This window comes from Clavelina lepadiformis, chromosome 3, assembly GCF_947623445.1.
Source record: "Clavelina lepadiformis chromosome 3, kaClaLepa1.1, whole genome shotgun sequence".
Taxonomy (NCBI): Eukaryota; Metazoa; Chordata; class Ascidiacea; order Aplousobranchia; family Clavelinidae; genus Clavelina; species Clavelina lepadiformis.
This window is the reverse complement of record NC_135242.1, coordinates 20185809-20202660: the sequence shown is the minus strand read 5'-3', so window position 1 is coordinate 20202660 and position 16852 is coordinate 20185809. Positions and strand designations below refer to the sequence as shown.

At 36.7% G+C, this 16852-nt stretch overlaps 2 protein-coding genes across 4 annotated transcripts; one reads left to right on the top strand and one right to left on the bottom strand.

Moving 5' to 3' along the window:
* The first annotated feature begins 1376 nt into the window (after window positions 1–1376).
* On the top strand, window positions 1377–8088 carry LOC143450115 (uncharacterized). Its single transcript, XM_076950529.1, has 14 exons — window positions 1377–1517; window positions 1672–1875; window positions 2167–2545; window positions 2760–3230; window positions 3488–3932; window positions 4137–4308; window positions 4441–4661; window positions 5100–5293; window positions 5447–5550; window positions 5706–5881; window positions 5987–6103; window positions 6201–6315; window positions 6387–6500; window positions 6579–8088. Exons 2-14 carry the CDS (start codon window positions 1713–1715, stop codon window positions 7106–7108), a joined length of 3201 nt encoding a protein of 1066 aa, XP_076806644.1. The 5' UTR covers window positions 1377–1517; window positions 1672–1712; the 3' UTR covers window positions 7109–8088.
* Window position 8089: 1 nt separating this feature from the next.
* Window positions 8090–16792, bottom strand: LOC143450117 (sodium- and chloride-dependent GABA transporter 3-like). 3 transcript variants are annotated; one of them, XM_076950537.1, is made up of 16 exons: window positions 15852–16792; window positions 15662–15756; window positions 14423–14515; window positions 14183–14289; window positions 13744–13874; window positions 13392–13518; window positions 13191–13302; window positions 12650–12785; window positions 12282–12416; window positions 10936–11039; window positions 10538–10662; window positions 10344–10456; window positions 9992–10129; window positions 9560–9763; window positions 8914–9081; window positions 8090–8741 (listed from the first exon to the last, which is right to left on the bottom strand). In XM_076950537.1, the coding sequence occupies exons 4-16, from the start codon at window positions 14250–14252 to the stop codon at window positions 8685–8687; spliced, it is 1620 nt and encodes a 539-aa protein (XP_076806652.1). In that variant the 5' UTR covers window positions 14253–14289; window positions 14423–14515; window positions 15662–15756; window positions 15852–16792; the 3' UTR covers window positions 8090–8684. The 3 variants fall into 3 exon arrangements, with proteins under 3 accessions (XP_076806652.1, XP_076806650.1, XP_076806651.1); XM_076950535.1 differs by lacking the exon at window positions 15852–16792 and having other exon boundaries at window positions 14389–14515; window positions 15662–15845; XM_076950536.1 differs by lacking the exons at window positions 15662–15756; window positions 15852–16792 and adding an exon at window positions 14628–15639 and having other exon boundaries at window positions 14389–14515.
* Between the last annotated feature and the right edge of the window lie 60 nt (window positions 16793–16852).

The following is a 16852-nucleotide window of genomic DNA, read 5'->3' as shown; positions in this document are numbered from 1 at the left end:
TTGGAAAGTTCCTTAGTAAGAGCTCCCAAATATGTTACTGTTAGAGTCATGTTTTTCTGCTGACTTTTTCCCAGGACCACCAATAAATGTTTGTAAGCATTGCTCACTTTTACGTTAACAATATTTTAAAATCAAATAGTTTACAATAATTAATGAATGACAATGAGCTTTTTAATGGACGCATTACAATTGCAGTCATAAATAGGTATATTTTTTACCTGTCACTATTTCACAAAATATCGTTGTACGTTGAAGCTATTTTCCCCACTTCTCAGCCAAGCGGTCTAGGAAGTATGATAGTTTTTCCAACAACATCTTGTGCACGAAATATCCAAAATAAGGTGTGCAAAAAACAAAACACAACTGTATCTCCGACAAAATATGCAATCATGTACACACTAAACGCAATCATATATACTATAGAGTATAGGCCTATTATTCGTGAGGGGACCAAACATAATTGATCCTCCGAGAAATAAGGTTTGCATCTTTCACTCAAGATTTTGCAGTTCGAAATACAAGATAAATACTTTTTTAATGAATTTTTGCGTTTTAAGCCAAAAAGTTGGGTCCAAAGTTTTAAAAGTTTATTTTGTCCCTATGTAATCACAATACCTTTGTAACAACGGTAACGACGTAGACCTATGTTTGGCAAAAGTACTGTCTTTATTTTTAGTTAAGGGTGGCACTAGAACCAGCTTATTGCACAAATTGGTTGCGCAAGCAGAAAAAAATGCGCATACCAAAACTACGTATTTGATCAACCTTCAAAAAATCTTATAGAACGCAGGTGACACTGTACGACACAGTACTGATATTTCTGAGCATCCCGCCAATTTTCAGCCAAAACGTCTTTAAATGGTGTAGTGATAACGGAAAACTGTTGTGTACTTATGCGGTTTATTGGCCTTGGCTTTTTGCTTTTCTCTTCTGTGCTAGTTTCGTCGTTGTGGGCAAGCGATATATTCTGCATTTTCCAACAAGCAACAAACAGCAACAATTAATGCGGCAGTGCCTTTTTTTCTATATTCCAAAAACGTTCTTGTCTTCTTTATGTAGTTGTAGATCAACTTGTAGTAAAACTAAAAAAGGCAGTGTTAGTTCAGAATAAAAGTAGAGCAAACTTTTACATTGTTGTCATTTCACTTTGTAATGATGTAAGGTTTCTATGTTTTTAAGATTGCACCACAAAATAGAAAATTGTTTATTGTAAGAAGGGAATTCCCCGATATCAAAATTTCAGTCTCTTCTGAAATACAACGATAAACTTGGCAGCTGGTTAAACGTAGCTAGTATTTATAACGTGGTGAAACATACTAAAAATAAGGACTAGTGCCGCAAAAGTTATTACATGTAAGAAAAGGAACGGACAACTGTCATAGGTTGATTTTTTCCAGATTACTGGTATAGCTTGGTAGTTGTATGGTAAAATAATAAACTTACGGTTGCCTATAAGCCTATTCGTTACCTAACAACTAAACAAACCTTGGATAAAGACTCAAATATAATGTGACAAGGTAGACTTATACTACATTACATAAAAGTAAAACCAAAACAGAAAAAGTATTTGAGAAAGATAGAATAGACTATTTTTAATCAATTTGTGTACGAATAAAAACGTTTGATACCGCATGATTTTACTTCATAAGCTGTTTTACTTCTTTTATCTAGGCCGGTTTACAATAATATCATTTAGTTGAGGAAATGTGAAGATGTCTGACGTTTTTGACGATTCCTCCGCAAATTCTGTAGAAATTGAGGCTGGAACAATTTCTGAGTTGAAATCTATGTATGATTGTATCGTTGTCAAGAAAGATGGTGCCACTGAAGTCATTGTTAAATTACCTCAAGTGAAAGTAAAGTTTCAGTTCATATGTAAGTATAATAAAGTAAATTGGCATTATTTGTAGTTGAAAATATTAGATGTAAAAGTCAAAAAGTTCCAGATTTTTAACTTGGCTTCAGCAAAAACTTTCAGCTTATGCTGAATGCTTATGCATGTTTAGTGTGGCATCTAGCTTTTTGTTAATCAGAATACTTTACTTTCTTATGCGCCAAACTTTTACAAAATCTTGCACAGTCTATAATTTCCATTATAATATATATCAAACATTAGTATTTCTTGTTGCCTTTGCATACTTATGTCTGTTCGCATTAAATCTATAGCAAAATCTGAACCTTTAACTGCATCTGTTCTGGATTCGGCTTTGGACGAGTCCATTTTTGAGGAGGAAATTAAGGCAATGAATGCTTACTTGTTGAAAGCAACTTCTGAGTGCACCTCTCTATTGAAAAGAATTACTGCCGCTCTGGAGGTGTTCAAGAATATTACACCATCTACTTTGAAACAAGAAGATTATGAAACTGATTCAATGAAAGAACAGGAAGTGGAGGCAGTGTCAGTGAAAATGAAAAAGTTATCAGCTACGAATACATCCAAGGGCAGAAATAAAGATATTAGTATTGCAGCCAGTTTTTCTAAACAATCAGCAGGAAAAGGAAGCAAAAAACCACCAATGAAAACTGCTAGTGATGTCATAAAAAGGTATGTCATTGTAATGAAGACCAACTGTGTAATGATAACAACAAAGTGTTTAATCTGTTGGCATTTTGTCTGTCATTGTTATAATGCAAGCTAAATTTAGTCAGAATCTATGGTAATTTTGTTTTGTCATCATCCTACATGTATATATATATGGTCATATTTACATTGTACCTACATACATTTTTGCGTTTTTATGCATTTAAATTTTTTTTAGAATAAAATGGGATAGACAGTTGGACAGTACCCAGTTCATAGTTGGCTATGAAGATAGATTTGTGGGAATTGTTGAAAAAGATTTTGGCGACTTTGATTGGGATTCTGACATTGCATCAGTAGGTCCAGATATACTTGCAATACCACAACACCGGATCCAATATTTTAAATATCAAGATGAGATCGTTTGGGATAAACGAAATCGCCATGATGAAGTGTTTGGGTCAACTGGGAGTAAGACAACCATTCTGGAGATTATCTTGAAAAAATCTGCATCATTGATGAACCATGGTCCCGAAGAATCTGGTTATGCAGGCGAGGCATCATTATCCATCAAACATGACCCTTGTCCTGTGTTGATGCCAAGCGCAATTGAAAAAGATCTTCCAGAAAAGGATAATAGATTTAACTCTCAAGCGCAGAATGTATGGGAAGAGGAAAATAAGTTGAACGATTGTGCTACAGAAAACAAGTAAGACAGAAATACTATTTTTGTCTTCATCTTTAAATAGTGATGTCAAAAGAGAGAAACTAGTAACATATAATTGTAAACATTAGGAAATGCAGGATGCATAAGCAAAATAATAATAGATATGTAGTGGAAGGTCATTAACTTAGCTTTGCTGCACTCAAAGTAACCTACTGTAACTGATTCCAACAAATTGTCGATTAATGTACAAGAAAAGCTTGTTAACTTGCTACATCTGACCTGTAATATTTTTGGTTTAGAAGAGTGGATGCTGCCTCTACTCTAGACAGCTTTCAATCCACACCATTCAGTGAAGGCGTTGTTCAACCAAAGTTGGAAATGTTTAGTGAAAAAAACTCCAAAGAGATACAGTTTGCAGAGAATGCAATGAAATCATCCGATATTAATGTCACCATGAGCAAAGAATCGTCTGAGACAAAAGATATGCAAAATCCATTGTTGGAAGGAAGAAAGTGCAAAGGATTTGTCAGAACACAAAAACCCAACTATTTTATTTGCATTAGGATTAATAGTGCAAAAGTCAAAGAGCAAATAACCCGGTACAGTAATAAGCTTGAAACTTTATATAAGGATGTTGAAGCCAAGGCAGAGTTTCGAGAATCCCTGACATCTCTTTCACAGATGCATATAACCATATGTGTTTGCCACCTTGACACAGATGAAGATATAGAAAAAGTAAAGCAGGTACATAAAATATTTGCATAACTGTTATTTTTGGTGTCTTTTATGCTACATCAATATTTCATTTCAATCACTTATTATATGTTTTAACAAAATCAAAAAATATTTGCCAGTATTTGGTACTTTCCCATCTGCGTATCTATGTACTCGTATATGACTACTTGTTACTTTAATGCTATAATATGACAAGTATTTTTATTTCAAAAGGTGCTGGAATCTACTTTTATAAATGCTCCAGTGGTAGACATAATATTCAAAGGCCTTGACAATTTTGATGGTGGTAGGGTGCTGTGGGTGAAGCCTCATTGTAACAAAGCTGTTTATTGTATGCGAAAAAGAATCGTGGATGAATTGGAAAAGAAAGGAGTGATTTTAGATGGTACTATTTGTTTTGTCTCTGTTATTTAGTTCATGGTTGTCAATGTTAATGTGACTGACAGGTGCACATCTGGTAGTGGAAATTTATGTTTGTCAAGTAATAATTGGTCCAGCTAATAACGTCCTTCCTTAGGAAACTTCAAGCCATACCGACCTCATCTCACCATTATGAAGCTCGGGCCAAGAAGGAGATACCTTTATAAAACAATTGCTGGATTTGTGAAGGGAAAAAAGAGCAGAAACTGGGAGTTTGGTGAACAGGAGTCTGTGACTACTTTGCATCTGTGTGAAATGAAATTGGAAAACAAAGGAGATGATGATACTTTCTTTCGCATTGCTGCTTCTGTACCTATTGTTAGTTGAAACTTTGTAGCATTTATTGTTAAGAAAATTGTTTTCTATTGTCATAAATAAGTAAGGACACCCTGGCTTGCTACCATCCAGTATACGAGTGTTTGCATATGCAAGTCCAAAGTTTCATTTCTAAACATTTGTAATTGTACTGCACTTTTTAATGACATGATTTTAATTGGACGTTTTGCATGGATTTAGTGAAAACACTTTAAAAACATATTGTACAGCCTACTAATAAAAGGGCCACATGACTACGATATGTAGGTCTAAAGTTGCACTACAAAGATGGTGCCACAAGAAAACTTCGATTGTGTTAAATACGATATATGGTAATGTCTGGTAGTCATGTACTCCACTACACACTATGTAACAGTGCTATACAGAGTACTATGCTATACAAGTTCAAATTAGTTATGAATTTCTGTTTTACTTTTGCAGCAATTCCTTCCCGATGACAGCGTTGGTGCTGCAGATGACCACATGCAAATGCTCATTGATGAGGAAACTTATCAGACACGACAAAGTATGTATGATTTTCACGAGGAAGACTTTGACAGGTGTCCTCGAGAACCCCGTGGAGGAAGATATAAGAAAAGACATCATAGGTTTAAAAACTATAAACACTCGACACAGTAAGTTGTTACTACTTGAAAATAAAATACCTGACTATGGTACAGTGCTGTTAAACATGTAGCTATGGGAAGCTTTCATTGTCACGAATTTTAGATATGAGGAAGTAAAAACAGCTCATGCTGTTTAGTTTTTTCATGAAGACTATACTTTAGGACATTTGAAGAAAAGACACCACAACAAAAAGCAGATATCAAAATAAGCAAGGCCCTATCCGCTGTATTACGTCACAACAAATTTGGTTTGAAAGTAGATTCAGGTGTTCTTATGATTTATAAGTTTTATACTATTCAACATATTGGTTTGTTTTGTCTCACCACAGTAATGCATTGCATGTAAATTTAGGTCTATGTACTAACTTCAATGCTTGTGGTGACACACTATTAAACAACTTCATTCATTTTTGTTTTTTAGAAGGATATATCACTCTTGATACTCTTCTACGCCATCAGCTTTTTCACAAATCTCTTTCAGCTACTAGAAAAGCAATTTATAGAGTCGTGGAGACTAATGATAAAAAGAGATTTACGATCAATACAGGTGAAGATGGAGTGGAAAGGATTAAAGCAAATCAGGGTCACTCAGTTGAGGTAAGAATTGTTTTTACTACATACCAATCCTCGTCTGAAGAGTTGTCTTCTATTAGTTACCGGAAGGATGGTTGTAATTGTGCTAAATTTTCATATTTGCTACAGGTTGAAAATCTTGAGCTCACTGAAATCACAGACGCTTGTGATTACCCTAATGTTATCCATGGTACGTTTTGGAATGCTTGGAGACACATCAAGGGGGAAGGTCTTCACAAAAGAAAGGTGACAATCTTGCATCAGTGTAAAGCTGCCTTGTAAAGTCCAGTAAACATGCATAGAAGTACAAACAAAAGCAGTGAAAATATGCTTTATTATGCAGCGTATTCATATACACATGACGACAGCAGAGCCAGCTGATGAAAATAAAGTTATCAGTGGAATGAAGAGATCTTGCACAATTTTCATTTACATTGACTTAGAAGCTGCCCTTAAAGGTACAACATCAGCATCAGTTGTACAACGAAAAACGTACAGAGTTTGTATTAATTGGGTTTCATGAATGTAGATGGCTTGGAGTTCTTTCTCTCAACTAATGGTGTTGTTTTATCACCTGGTGATGAAAAAGGATACTTAAAACCCAAATATTTCAAAGAAGTTGTTGGTATCAGCCATGGGAACCGTAAGTTCTATTAGACCTACTATACAATGTTTTGTATATTCACACTACTTATTTTATAATTTTTATTTCTTGTTATAGGTTGTAGTCTGCTCGAAGATATTTCATCTGTAGGCAATGTGGTAGATGAGCACTTTCATATTGATACTGATGTTGCTGTAACCTCCTCCTCCACTCAACGTAGCGAAATTTCCGGCACATCACTGAATGACATGAGCACTTCACACAGTAAAAAGTGCCAACAAGAAGATTTAGTTATAAAAGAAGAAAATATTTTCCAAGAAAAAGATGTATCTAAATTTTCTACATCTTCTGAAAAGAAACCGCGAAAGTGCTTTCGTAATGAAGAAGGAGACGTATGCAGCATGGAGTATGTTGAAAATTGCGTGAAAGACAATAGCAGAGCAGAGAAAGTTGAGAACAAAACTCATTCAAAAGATGAATACACGCCTGATAAAGAGGTTGAGCACAACGCAGAGGATTTCATCCAAAGTACCTCTAGCAGTGTTACTCAAGACGTGATGTTGGTTGAAGAACATGAAGTTGTAGCTCAAAATCCTCCGCATCCACAAGGTGTAAGTGATGAGGATCAGCCTCGTGATGGTGATTGATTTTAGATAAGATGTATTTTTGTGCTGAGGCAATCGTACTTAATGTAAATCTTTAGATTTGCTCATTTTGATTCATTGATTTTACGCTTTGTCTTCCACCTTGTAGGTATTGACTGCAGACAGGCCATACTTTGCTAATTTTCGATCTCAGTATTTTCATAAGTATAACTAGTAATTTTGCTTCAACCTTAGCTTGTGCTAACGCCGTACCATAATCTCAACAACCTAGAAATGTCTGGATAATTTTCTGATAAAATGCAATGTTATAACTAATTCAGCAAAGATTGTCCAGCGATTTTTAAAACTCAGGCCTGAAAGAACGTTCTGTCCATCCGACATCGGCGCTTCTTTCCAACAATTTCCGGATATTTACATTACCTAGGATTAGGTCTTCACAGAGTTCGAACTACTTCAAATCATGTAGTTAAATGCTGGTATTTATGATGCTTTGCAAAGACAAACAAACAATTATATCAAGGACACTGTTGTTTTCATCGATCTTCAATTATATTCGTCTAATCCAGAGTTATTTAACGGGGGCGATATTGGGGCAATTGTGACAATTTTTGAAGTTGGGGGGGCGATTTTAGTCGTTAAGGGGGTGAAAGACACTGTTATCATACCCTTCCAAGTTGTGATTTTATATAATTATTTATCTATTATTTCAAAGTCATACTTGCTTTGTTTCTGATTGTTCTTTCTTTTTTAGAAAATTTTTAAAGCATATTGTACATCGCAAGAAGCAAATACATTGTAGAAAACTAATCATAGGGGCGATTTTGACCCAGAACTTCAAAAAAGGGGTGATTTCACAAAAAAGGTTGAAAACCACTGGTCTAATCCTTTTATATCTTCTGTTAAGCACTTGTGATTATAGTTTTACGTTCGCAATTTACTAAATTAAATTACCGTGCACTTCCTGATTATATATCACGTGATGACTGGCTAAACTGCTTGTAAAAATAAAGCAAACAGCGGCAGTGAAGGCTCATTAATGATTTATTCAAATGCGGGCAATCCGTACAAATGTCTGTGAATCGACTTCCAAAGCGTAATTTAAAAACAGTACAAAATTCCAACGCCATTTCGTAAGATGATAACAATTGATTTTTCTTTGTTGGCCTGACGTTGTGTTATGATAAGTTGATAACATATCATTTTTTATCGATATCCAAAATATAATTCGAGCAAGCTTTCGTTTTTCTCAAAGGTTAATATAACCCAACTACTATAGTAAGCAACCATAACTAGCGATTACACACATGGAAATTCATTTAATTGATTAACCAGTCACAATGGTGATTGGTGAATACAAAAAATGACATTATTAAGGGTTAAAGAGCCCAGGAAAAAATACCTGTGCAGTGGGCTAAGCAGAAAGTTACTGAATTCTGTGTACAATTAATTGGATCTTTTACGTAAGCAGCCAAAGCAAATCGCACAGTGTTTGGTGAAGCTTTGAGTACAATAGCTATAAAGGTACAAGCAACAGCTTTAAAAATAAAAGCTAAAAACGGTTTATCCAATACGGAAACAATAATTACGATACGGGTAAGATAAATCATGGTAGGCTCCTTCAAAAATTAGCTTTCTCTGCAGGAAGACTTCTGGCATGTAAGGCAGTAGCCAACCTCTAGAAAACCGAATAGAGTTTTTGTAACTTAGTGATAACTAAGAATTTACATAAATTTGTTAAGGTTTAGCTTGGGAGTAGTTTATGCCACATTTAGTTAGCATTATTATTTAAAAAAAAACATTGACCTGTATCTTGCAATGAATTGAAATTAGTCCAGCAAAATATATACCTCTTTCATGGCCCCTTTTCCATTCCATAAACTAAGAAGGAAAAAGCCTGGCACACATAAAATTGACAGCAGTGACATCAGCCAACCAATAGCGTTCGCCCAAGCAGGATAAGTATAGCCATCCAGAACAAGCGGCTTGTACATCACACAGAAGAATATGAGAATACACTGTAAAATAAAACAAATTCAGTGAAAAACCATTTCAGTCCTCACAAACTTTACTGAAGTAACGCAAAGGGCTGCAATGTTACGGTTAGCACAACCCAGACCAGTAACTTGCTAGGGACACATTGGGAACGAAGCGATCGAAAAGCATCTCTTTTCTTAGAAAAGAATAGGGACCTGCTACATATCCCTTCACTTCGCGTCTTGGACTGATTTCAGTGATTTGACAAAGCAGTTGAACATGAAACTTGTTCATATGACTGAAATGGTGCGCTCGGTGTTGTTTCAGTGCTTACTGGGAGCAACGCGCGTCTTTTTATGCGAGTCAGTTACTCAGTAATTGTATTACAACACTGCCAAGTGTTTTCGATTGAGAATACATTATAACCATGTCGCTTTTGTGGATTATAGACCTCAAAATATGGGCCGCCAATAACCAAAAACTTTAGAATCTAGAACTTTTGTCATGATGCTATGTTACCAGTGATAGCGTCGGTATCAAATAGCGCAAGCATATCTTGATGTAAGCTGAGGGGTAGTAGCCAATCATTTCTTTGATGTTGTCATAATACCGACTGACACCATAGATCCAACCAATCGTCACTGCTTCGAAAAAAGCGAGGGAAAGTAAAGAAATGCCGCTGACAGCGTACATGTTGTACAATTCGAAGATATACACGCCTCCCTGGAAAACAAACCAGTCAGTGGTAAGTAAGATACTACAAACCCAACCAAGCATTTAACCAAACCCAGTTGCTTTGAACTCGTTTTAGAAAGCCCGCGCATAGTGTATGATTCATGCGTGAGGCTTACCAACTTAATAGCCCCTAACGTGATTACTGGCTTAACGTAGCGTGGTTAGTGGCGGTAACAAATATAAAAGTCGCTGTTAATGAAATAAATGCCAACTTACGTTTGTAAGAAGCGGCAACCCAAGCAGGAAAAAGATGACGCACAAACCGGCGGTTACTTTTTCACGGCCAAATTTTCCTCTTTCTAACCACGGCCAGCTGTCGACGATGGTGGAAACCGCAGCTTCAACGCTCGCAAACTACAAAGATAAGGTTATAAATATGTCCGTGCGGGTTGAATGTGAAATGTACGCTAACCTGGAAAAGTTGAAGTCTGATTTACAAGAAACTGCTCAAGCAAAATGGAGAATAATGTTCAAAACTGCACTTGCACCAGATCGTTACAGTTACGTATCTAACCGTGTAAAATACATGAAACCAATATCTTATTAAGTACCGGTACTTTAAGTCTACCTGAGTGTCTATGCCAACCAATAAGAGAGTTGCAAAAAACAGAATAGACCAGAATCTCGGAGCGGGCAAAAGCGACAAACCGGTTGGATAAACAAGGAAGGCCAGACCAGGTCCTGTAAAATTGAATTTCACGACTCGCGTTCATTGCTTGAGGCAAGAAACATCACAAGTTTGTTGTGACTATCATATCATACCTTGAGTGGCAACTTCCGTGATATTCTTTGACTGTGTTACTGACATGTGTCCAAGGATACTGAATACAACAAATGAAGCGAGTAGTGACGTAAGACTGCACGACGATGCCAGGATCACGGACTGCCTATATAATACGGCGGTAATGTAATACATTAATTTTTTATAAGAATTCATTTACAGGAAATTGCAAAGATTACAACCGAACGTTTCTCATAAAAAGGATTGAGTGTACGATAGGTTATTTCGTCACAATTCTGAAGCGGTTGTGATTTATGTTCCAGTAATAAGGTCAATAATTACCTAAGTATTAGTGGTAAGAAAGCATCACACAGCTAAGAATGAGTATGGTTTAACATTAGAGCAAGAACGTTATAAATGTACGAAATGCTTCTACAACCTGTAGCAGTTGTTGTGAAACTGGTTGTAACTCCCAAATGTTATCAGAACGGTGAAGCAGATTCCATAAGAGAAAAATATTTGACTGCCGGCATCGATCCATACCTAAAACAGCGGAAATTTTAACTTAGGCTAATTGAAGCATCTAGCTTACCAAAATGCGTTCAAATATGCGCAATAAAAAATCTTGCAAGCGCCGAACTTTTCAACTTGTTGGCGCAAGTAAAAAGCATGACGTCATCAGTGTTAAGCACATATTTTTCGTAACTTTCGTAACTCGTAATCCGAGCGGTGTCGGAAACAATTTTGGTAACTTCCACACTTAACAATGTTGGGTATAGTTCTAATCACAGGTCAGAAATCCTGTTCTGAATTCTTCCTTTAATGTCTACACTTAGTCTCGCAAGGTAGATCGGTAAATCCGCTTAAAACGCACTAAATTTGAAGCCTGAAAAGCACTTATCAACGCGAGACACCTGTTTCCACGGTTTGTCTCCTCATTTCTCTCTTAGGCCGTTTTATCTTTTAACGCCTTTAGCATACGTCTGGGACGCGTTTTTGTTTTAAGAACAGAATAATATCAATACCGTAATAAATTCAAATGTACTGAAAATTCCATCAAAGCAATAAGTTCTCGTTATTTTTCCATTAGTATAACTAAATACCCAGTCTAAGTACTTAGAAGTATTTGCCTTATTTCAACTCCTAATGGTCTTATTCCATCGTTGTTGATCCTATTCCCTTGATAAAATTAATACGCGTTTGTTAATATGCGTCGTGCGCACTGCGTGCCAGTGGTCAAACAGAATCCATGCGCTTTCATTTAGTTTAGTTCGACAGAATCGGTGTTAAACTTGATGACTTAGTGTTATTGTCGTATCAAAAAATCGGACAGTACCTGCATGTTCCTATTAGGAGCATAATAAAAACCCAGCATAGTACATGCAGACAACGACGAGCACATATGAACTTGAAATCACGCATTGGTTAGCTTATATTTCAAAATCATTTAAAGCTATTTCTCACTGTGTTAGTCACTTATCACTTCTGCTGATAAAAAACTCAGGTTCAAATAGACGCCATAGCTATTTTGTAAAACGATAACCAATTAGGCCTATACTCCATGCAGGAAGACTACCAACTGCTCCAGGTATAAAACAGCTTATATTGGGCATAGGGCAATTCTGTCAATAGTTGCAGAAGCCAAACCGGATTGTGTAACAGCTGGGCAGTAGCAGAAACGCTTCCTATAGAATTGACACGGGTATTCATTCGACTTAAAATACCAGGATCGGGCCTGAACAGCCCATCTCCTTTCGTACCAATATGCTCTTATTGTAGAATTACCTGCGGTTGGAGAAGTTTGGAAAAGTCTGGTTTCAGTAAATACTCTATACCGGTCATTGCGCCCTCCAGTGTCAAACCACGAATCAGGACTACGAACAACATCAAGTAAGGAAAAGTGGCCGTAAAATAGACAACCTAAATACCGCTCCTTGTAAACCTGATAACCTGACTACGAGTATCACAAAAAGTTCTTATTGGATTAACATCCCAGTGAGTTATTGATTTCTGAGAAATGTATAAGGTCGGAACCGGCACATGAAGCATAACATAACGAACAGCGCTAGTGTAGGATTAAGAATAAGTATAAGAATACGATAACCAAGGCGGTCAGAAACTCTTTTCCTGACGAAATAAAGTTGATACTTTACCTTTCCTCCCGATTTCACACCTTTAAAGACGCAGAGGTAGATCAAGATCCAGGAGCCAAGGAAGCAGAGGATGATGGGCCAGTTTTCCAAGCTTCCAATCTCATGGATTCCTGATGACTGACGTAACACGTAATTTCTTGAACAGATTTATAAAGTTTTGGTTCCGTTTACCACTATGCACAGCTTACAAAACAGTTCTGCATGGTTACACCGCCTACATCGCATCTAGATCCAACACTTGGTTCCGATAATCATGCAAATTACATTCTTAATCACCCAAACCTATTTAATTAATTATTTATTTAACATTGACCCAGCTAACCAAAAAGATAAGGACAAAGTTTTGAAGGGCTAAAAATGTTATCTTTTGGTTATCGCATAAGTCTTATGAAGAGCTGAGTCATTCATAGAAATAGATTTAAAAGGTAATTTATAATCAGCCAACGAAGACAATTTTACAGCGTGCAGCAAATATAAACTATACAATGGCACGTTGTATCCCCAAACCCGACAAAATATGAAAAGAACGAGTTGTATTTACTTCCAAAATTCAGTTTCGGGACTTGTGGAGTTGATTAGTAATGTAGTGTTGGTTGTGGAGATATTGTTTGTTGCAGAATTGGCAACGCAGGCTTTAGAGTTCCACCAGTTGTCTAGCAAAAAAAAAGTTATTTAGCATGTCAGCAAACGTAAATTCCACCGAAAACACACCGCATTCAGATGTAAACGTGCATGAACTCACCGCACGTAGTCCAAGGAAGAGGTCCTGGTAAACACGAATGAATCAAGTAAAGCATCGACCAGGCCATGACCAAAACAAAATAAAAGCAAAATATAAAGTTGAGCACCGTGCATCCGTATCCAATACCCTGCAACAAAAATTAATATTGTAAAATACACAAAAAATGAAATCCACTACAATTTGCAACGACACGTGCAACAGCGTAACGCGCATAAGTGCAGAAATTAACATTTAAATCGATAGCTGGATCAAAAACTGTTGATGTTTATCAACTATTGGAAAGGTCCCATAAATTTTTCAAGCGAGTAAAACGCAAAATTGTCGAAAACTCAAAAATCCTCCATATGCTAACCTTCATGGAGGGAACCAAGCGCCAAATTTCCACCGCACTCATCTGGGTAAATTGACCAAGGGAAACTTCCAGGAAGAACATCGGTATTCCACCAATGATTACAAACAGGATATAGGGAAGTAGAAATGCTCCTAAGCATAAAACGCCAGTTAAGCTTTCAGCAAAATATCAAAGCCTTAGGTTAGACCAGGCGTCACCAAACTACGGCCACGATTAATCTTTCCGACCCGCCTCACTGAATTACAAATGCGCTTATTGTATAGTAGCCCATTGAATAAAGTTGAAATGTGCTGGGTTCGTCAGTTTTTGTGATTATATCTGGCCCTTTATGAAAAAAGTTTGGTGACGCCTGGGTTAGACCGACAATTAAAGCTAAAGTCGTGAACGGAATTATAGGCTTCCGTAGATTAATATTAACCGGCATTTTTGCTCAACTTACCACCCCCATTCTTATAACACAGATAAGGAAATCTCCACACGTTTCCATATCCGACCGCGTAACCAATCATAGCCAGGAAAAACTCACATTTATTTTCCCAATTCTCTCTAAAAAATCAAATTAACGCTTATTGACAAGAATTATGCATTTTCTATATACCACATTATAAGTTATACACTAAGAAAAAAGTGCCAGGTCTTCTTTACCTTTTTGGAGTTGAACTACTGTCATCTTTCTCACCTTCCGCTAAGGGGTGCATTTCAACTTCGAATTCTTCTTTCTTGGCACTTTTCATGTTTCCAGAAAAGACGACAACTTTGTGAACAATTAAGCCTAAATGAAGAAGATTTTCTTTGAAGTTAAGTTGGACATTACCAGATTTGGCAGAAATATAGTGCAGTAGTCAAAGTTACCACACGACACGACTGTCTACAAGTTGACTCACTGATTTGCGGGTCAGGTACTGATAGTAGGCCTACGCAACCACGTGTTGCGCTAGTCGCTCATACCACAGCAAGCGTGCTTGAATACTGCCCACAACTTGGCGACAAATCGAAATTATTTCTGAGTTGTACGATAACGAAGGCTGTAGCTTTCATTTGACAACTGTTTCCAATTCAGTATCGATACATGCACCTGAACGTTTGTATTCAACGGACACCTTTCTGTTAATTACGTGGTTAATTACAGCACTATGATGAAAACTTTTGCATTTTTAATAACCTTGAGTACCATTTAAAACACAAACAAAACCTGCACAGCTATAATTGTAGATGCTTACGAATTGGACAACACAGCTTAACTGCCAGCAGGCTACTGCTGTAAATCGATCTTGCGGTCTCCCTTTTCGCTTCACGTCTCAACCACGCTGTATTTTCCACAAGGCGATACCAAATCTATTCTAGGGACTGGACGATGTATGAAAAACGAAAATGGAAATACAGTAACAAAGGCATGAATGACGTCACGCTCAAAAACGTTACCGATAAATCCTTAATATCCCACTACGTCGCAGGTAAGTAGCAAATTGCAAGAGTATACTGCATATACTGTATATAAGTTACACATTTTCTTTAGTTTGCATCAAAATCATATACGACATATTGTTAATGAATCGAAAATGTAGGTTTAATGAAATTAAACGTTTGAACAGTGAGGGGCAAGTTCAAAAACAAGTTGGCTTTAAATAAAAGAGTAGCTGTCAGTAAATACACTCGAGAAAGGATTTATAATAATATGAGTTGGTTAAACAGTTATTGTCATAAATAAGTGGCAAAAAACGCAAATTAGCCGGTTATATATGACGAAGATGGGGGTCTTATTACGTCACAATAAAAGAAGCGATAGGGATGACGCATGTAATCAAGTATGAATAGAATGTTTAGTGTGTCCGACAAGTAAATAGCAATAGGTATAATAAAAGCGCACTTAAGTGTATATGTAAAACATTTTGCGTTAAATAAGCCTAAGATAGCTTACCGTTGAGATATCTGTGCTGGTTAATGTAGATGCTTGCTAACCTACAGTACAGTTTAGTCTTGGGTGTTGGCTCTAGCCTAGTCCGGTACCTATAACTGCGGTGAAAACAAGAATACTTTGCCAGTTCATGTGCAGTCATTCGTGACATTCTTATGCTGAAAACTATCATTTCCGGCAACTTATCACCAACCTTGGAGACGTATTCCATCCAAAACGCGTTAGCTAGCCTGCCACTTGTAGTGTCTTACTTGCCGCTGCCACTAAAAAGACATCACACACGCAAAATCTACCAAGCTGATTAATGTATATACTCGACCATCGCCATTGGTATCAACTTTATGGTGCGAGTCAGCCAGCCTAAATGAAGTGACTTGTGTTCTCAGCTGTTTGTGCTATTTAACCTACAGTAATGTCTGTGACATAGGATATCTATAAGAAAAGGAAGTGACTATTACACCGTATGCAGGTCACGTAACCCGTTGTTAAAGATAGGCGGTTAGGTTAGAGAAGTTGAAGGCTGCCACTATTTTACCTAAAAAAAGAGCTATTTTTCACAGTTTCTTGTTAACCTAACATAAAAATTTAATAAAATACTAACCTAAATCCACCTTCTAATCAAAATCTAACTTAAATAGCTAAAATCAACTTTAGTTACCACTATTTTACTGGCAATATTGTGCGTTCAAAGCTAGTTTTCACAGTTCCTTGCTGAGCTATAACTTAAATGTTATAACATAGTAACCTAACCTAAATCTACGTTCTAATCTAAATCTAACTTCAATTGTGTGTTTGTATTGCTTATTTTTCGCTATTAATTATGCATAGCGAAGGTTGCTATGCTAACCGTTGTAGTTATAGCAAAATAAAACACTAGCTCACGAACAATTAACGAGTAGGCAAAAAGTGGCAAAGCCCAAGGGCTTAAAAGCATGCAAGATAGTAATTATACAACTGTGCTATAAGATGATAGGTTAGCATGGCCACCAAACCCAATTGAACCTTAAATAGCTTAAACTGACGGTTTGCATACCCATTCTTCTAATCTAACAGCCAACTTTTAACAACGGGTTGCGTGACCTACTTCCGGTGAAATAGTCACTCTCATACGAAAAAGATATAGTTGCATGTCAGACGAACAGAAGGCAATCCACACTGGAGTTTTTCTGGTAATTTACCATAAAGTTTCTTTCT

Bases quoted from the DNA above. Each gene is read 5' to 3' on its own strand.
- LOC143450115 (XM_076950529.1), top strand. From the start codon at position 1,713: ATGTCTGACGTTTTTGACGATTCCTCCGCAAATTCTGTAGAAATTGAG. The intron at 3,933-4,136 runs GTACATAAAATA...TTATTTCAAAAG, and splicing joins ATATAGAAAAAGTAAAGCAG to GTGCTGGAATCTACTTTTAT. The intron at 5,294-5,446 runs GTAAGTTGTTAC...ACTATACTTTAG, and splicing joins AACTATAAACACTCGACACA to GACATTTGAAGAAAAGACAC.
- LOC143450117 (XM_076950535.1), bottom strand. From the start codon at position 15,830: ATGATAGTTTTCAGCATAAGAATGTCACGAATGACTGCACATGAACTG. The intron at 10,130-10,343 runs GTAGACTTAAAG...TTATCTTTGTAG, and splicing joins TGGTTGGCATAGACACTCAG to TTTGCGAGCGTTGAAGCTGC. The intron at 9,764-9,991 runs GTAAGTTGGCAT...TTTGTTTTCCAG, and splicing joins GGTTGCCGCTTCTTACAAAC to GGAGGCGTGTATATCTTCGA.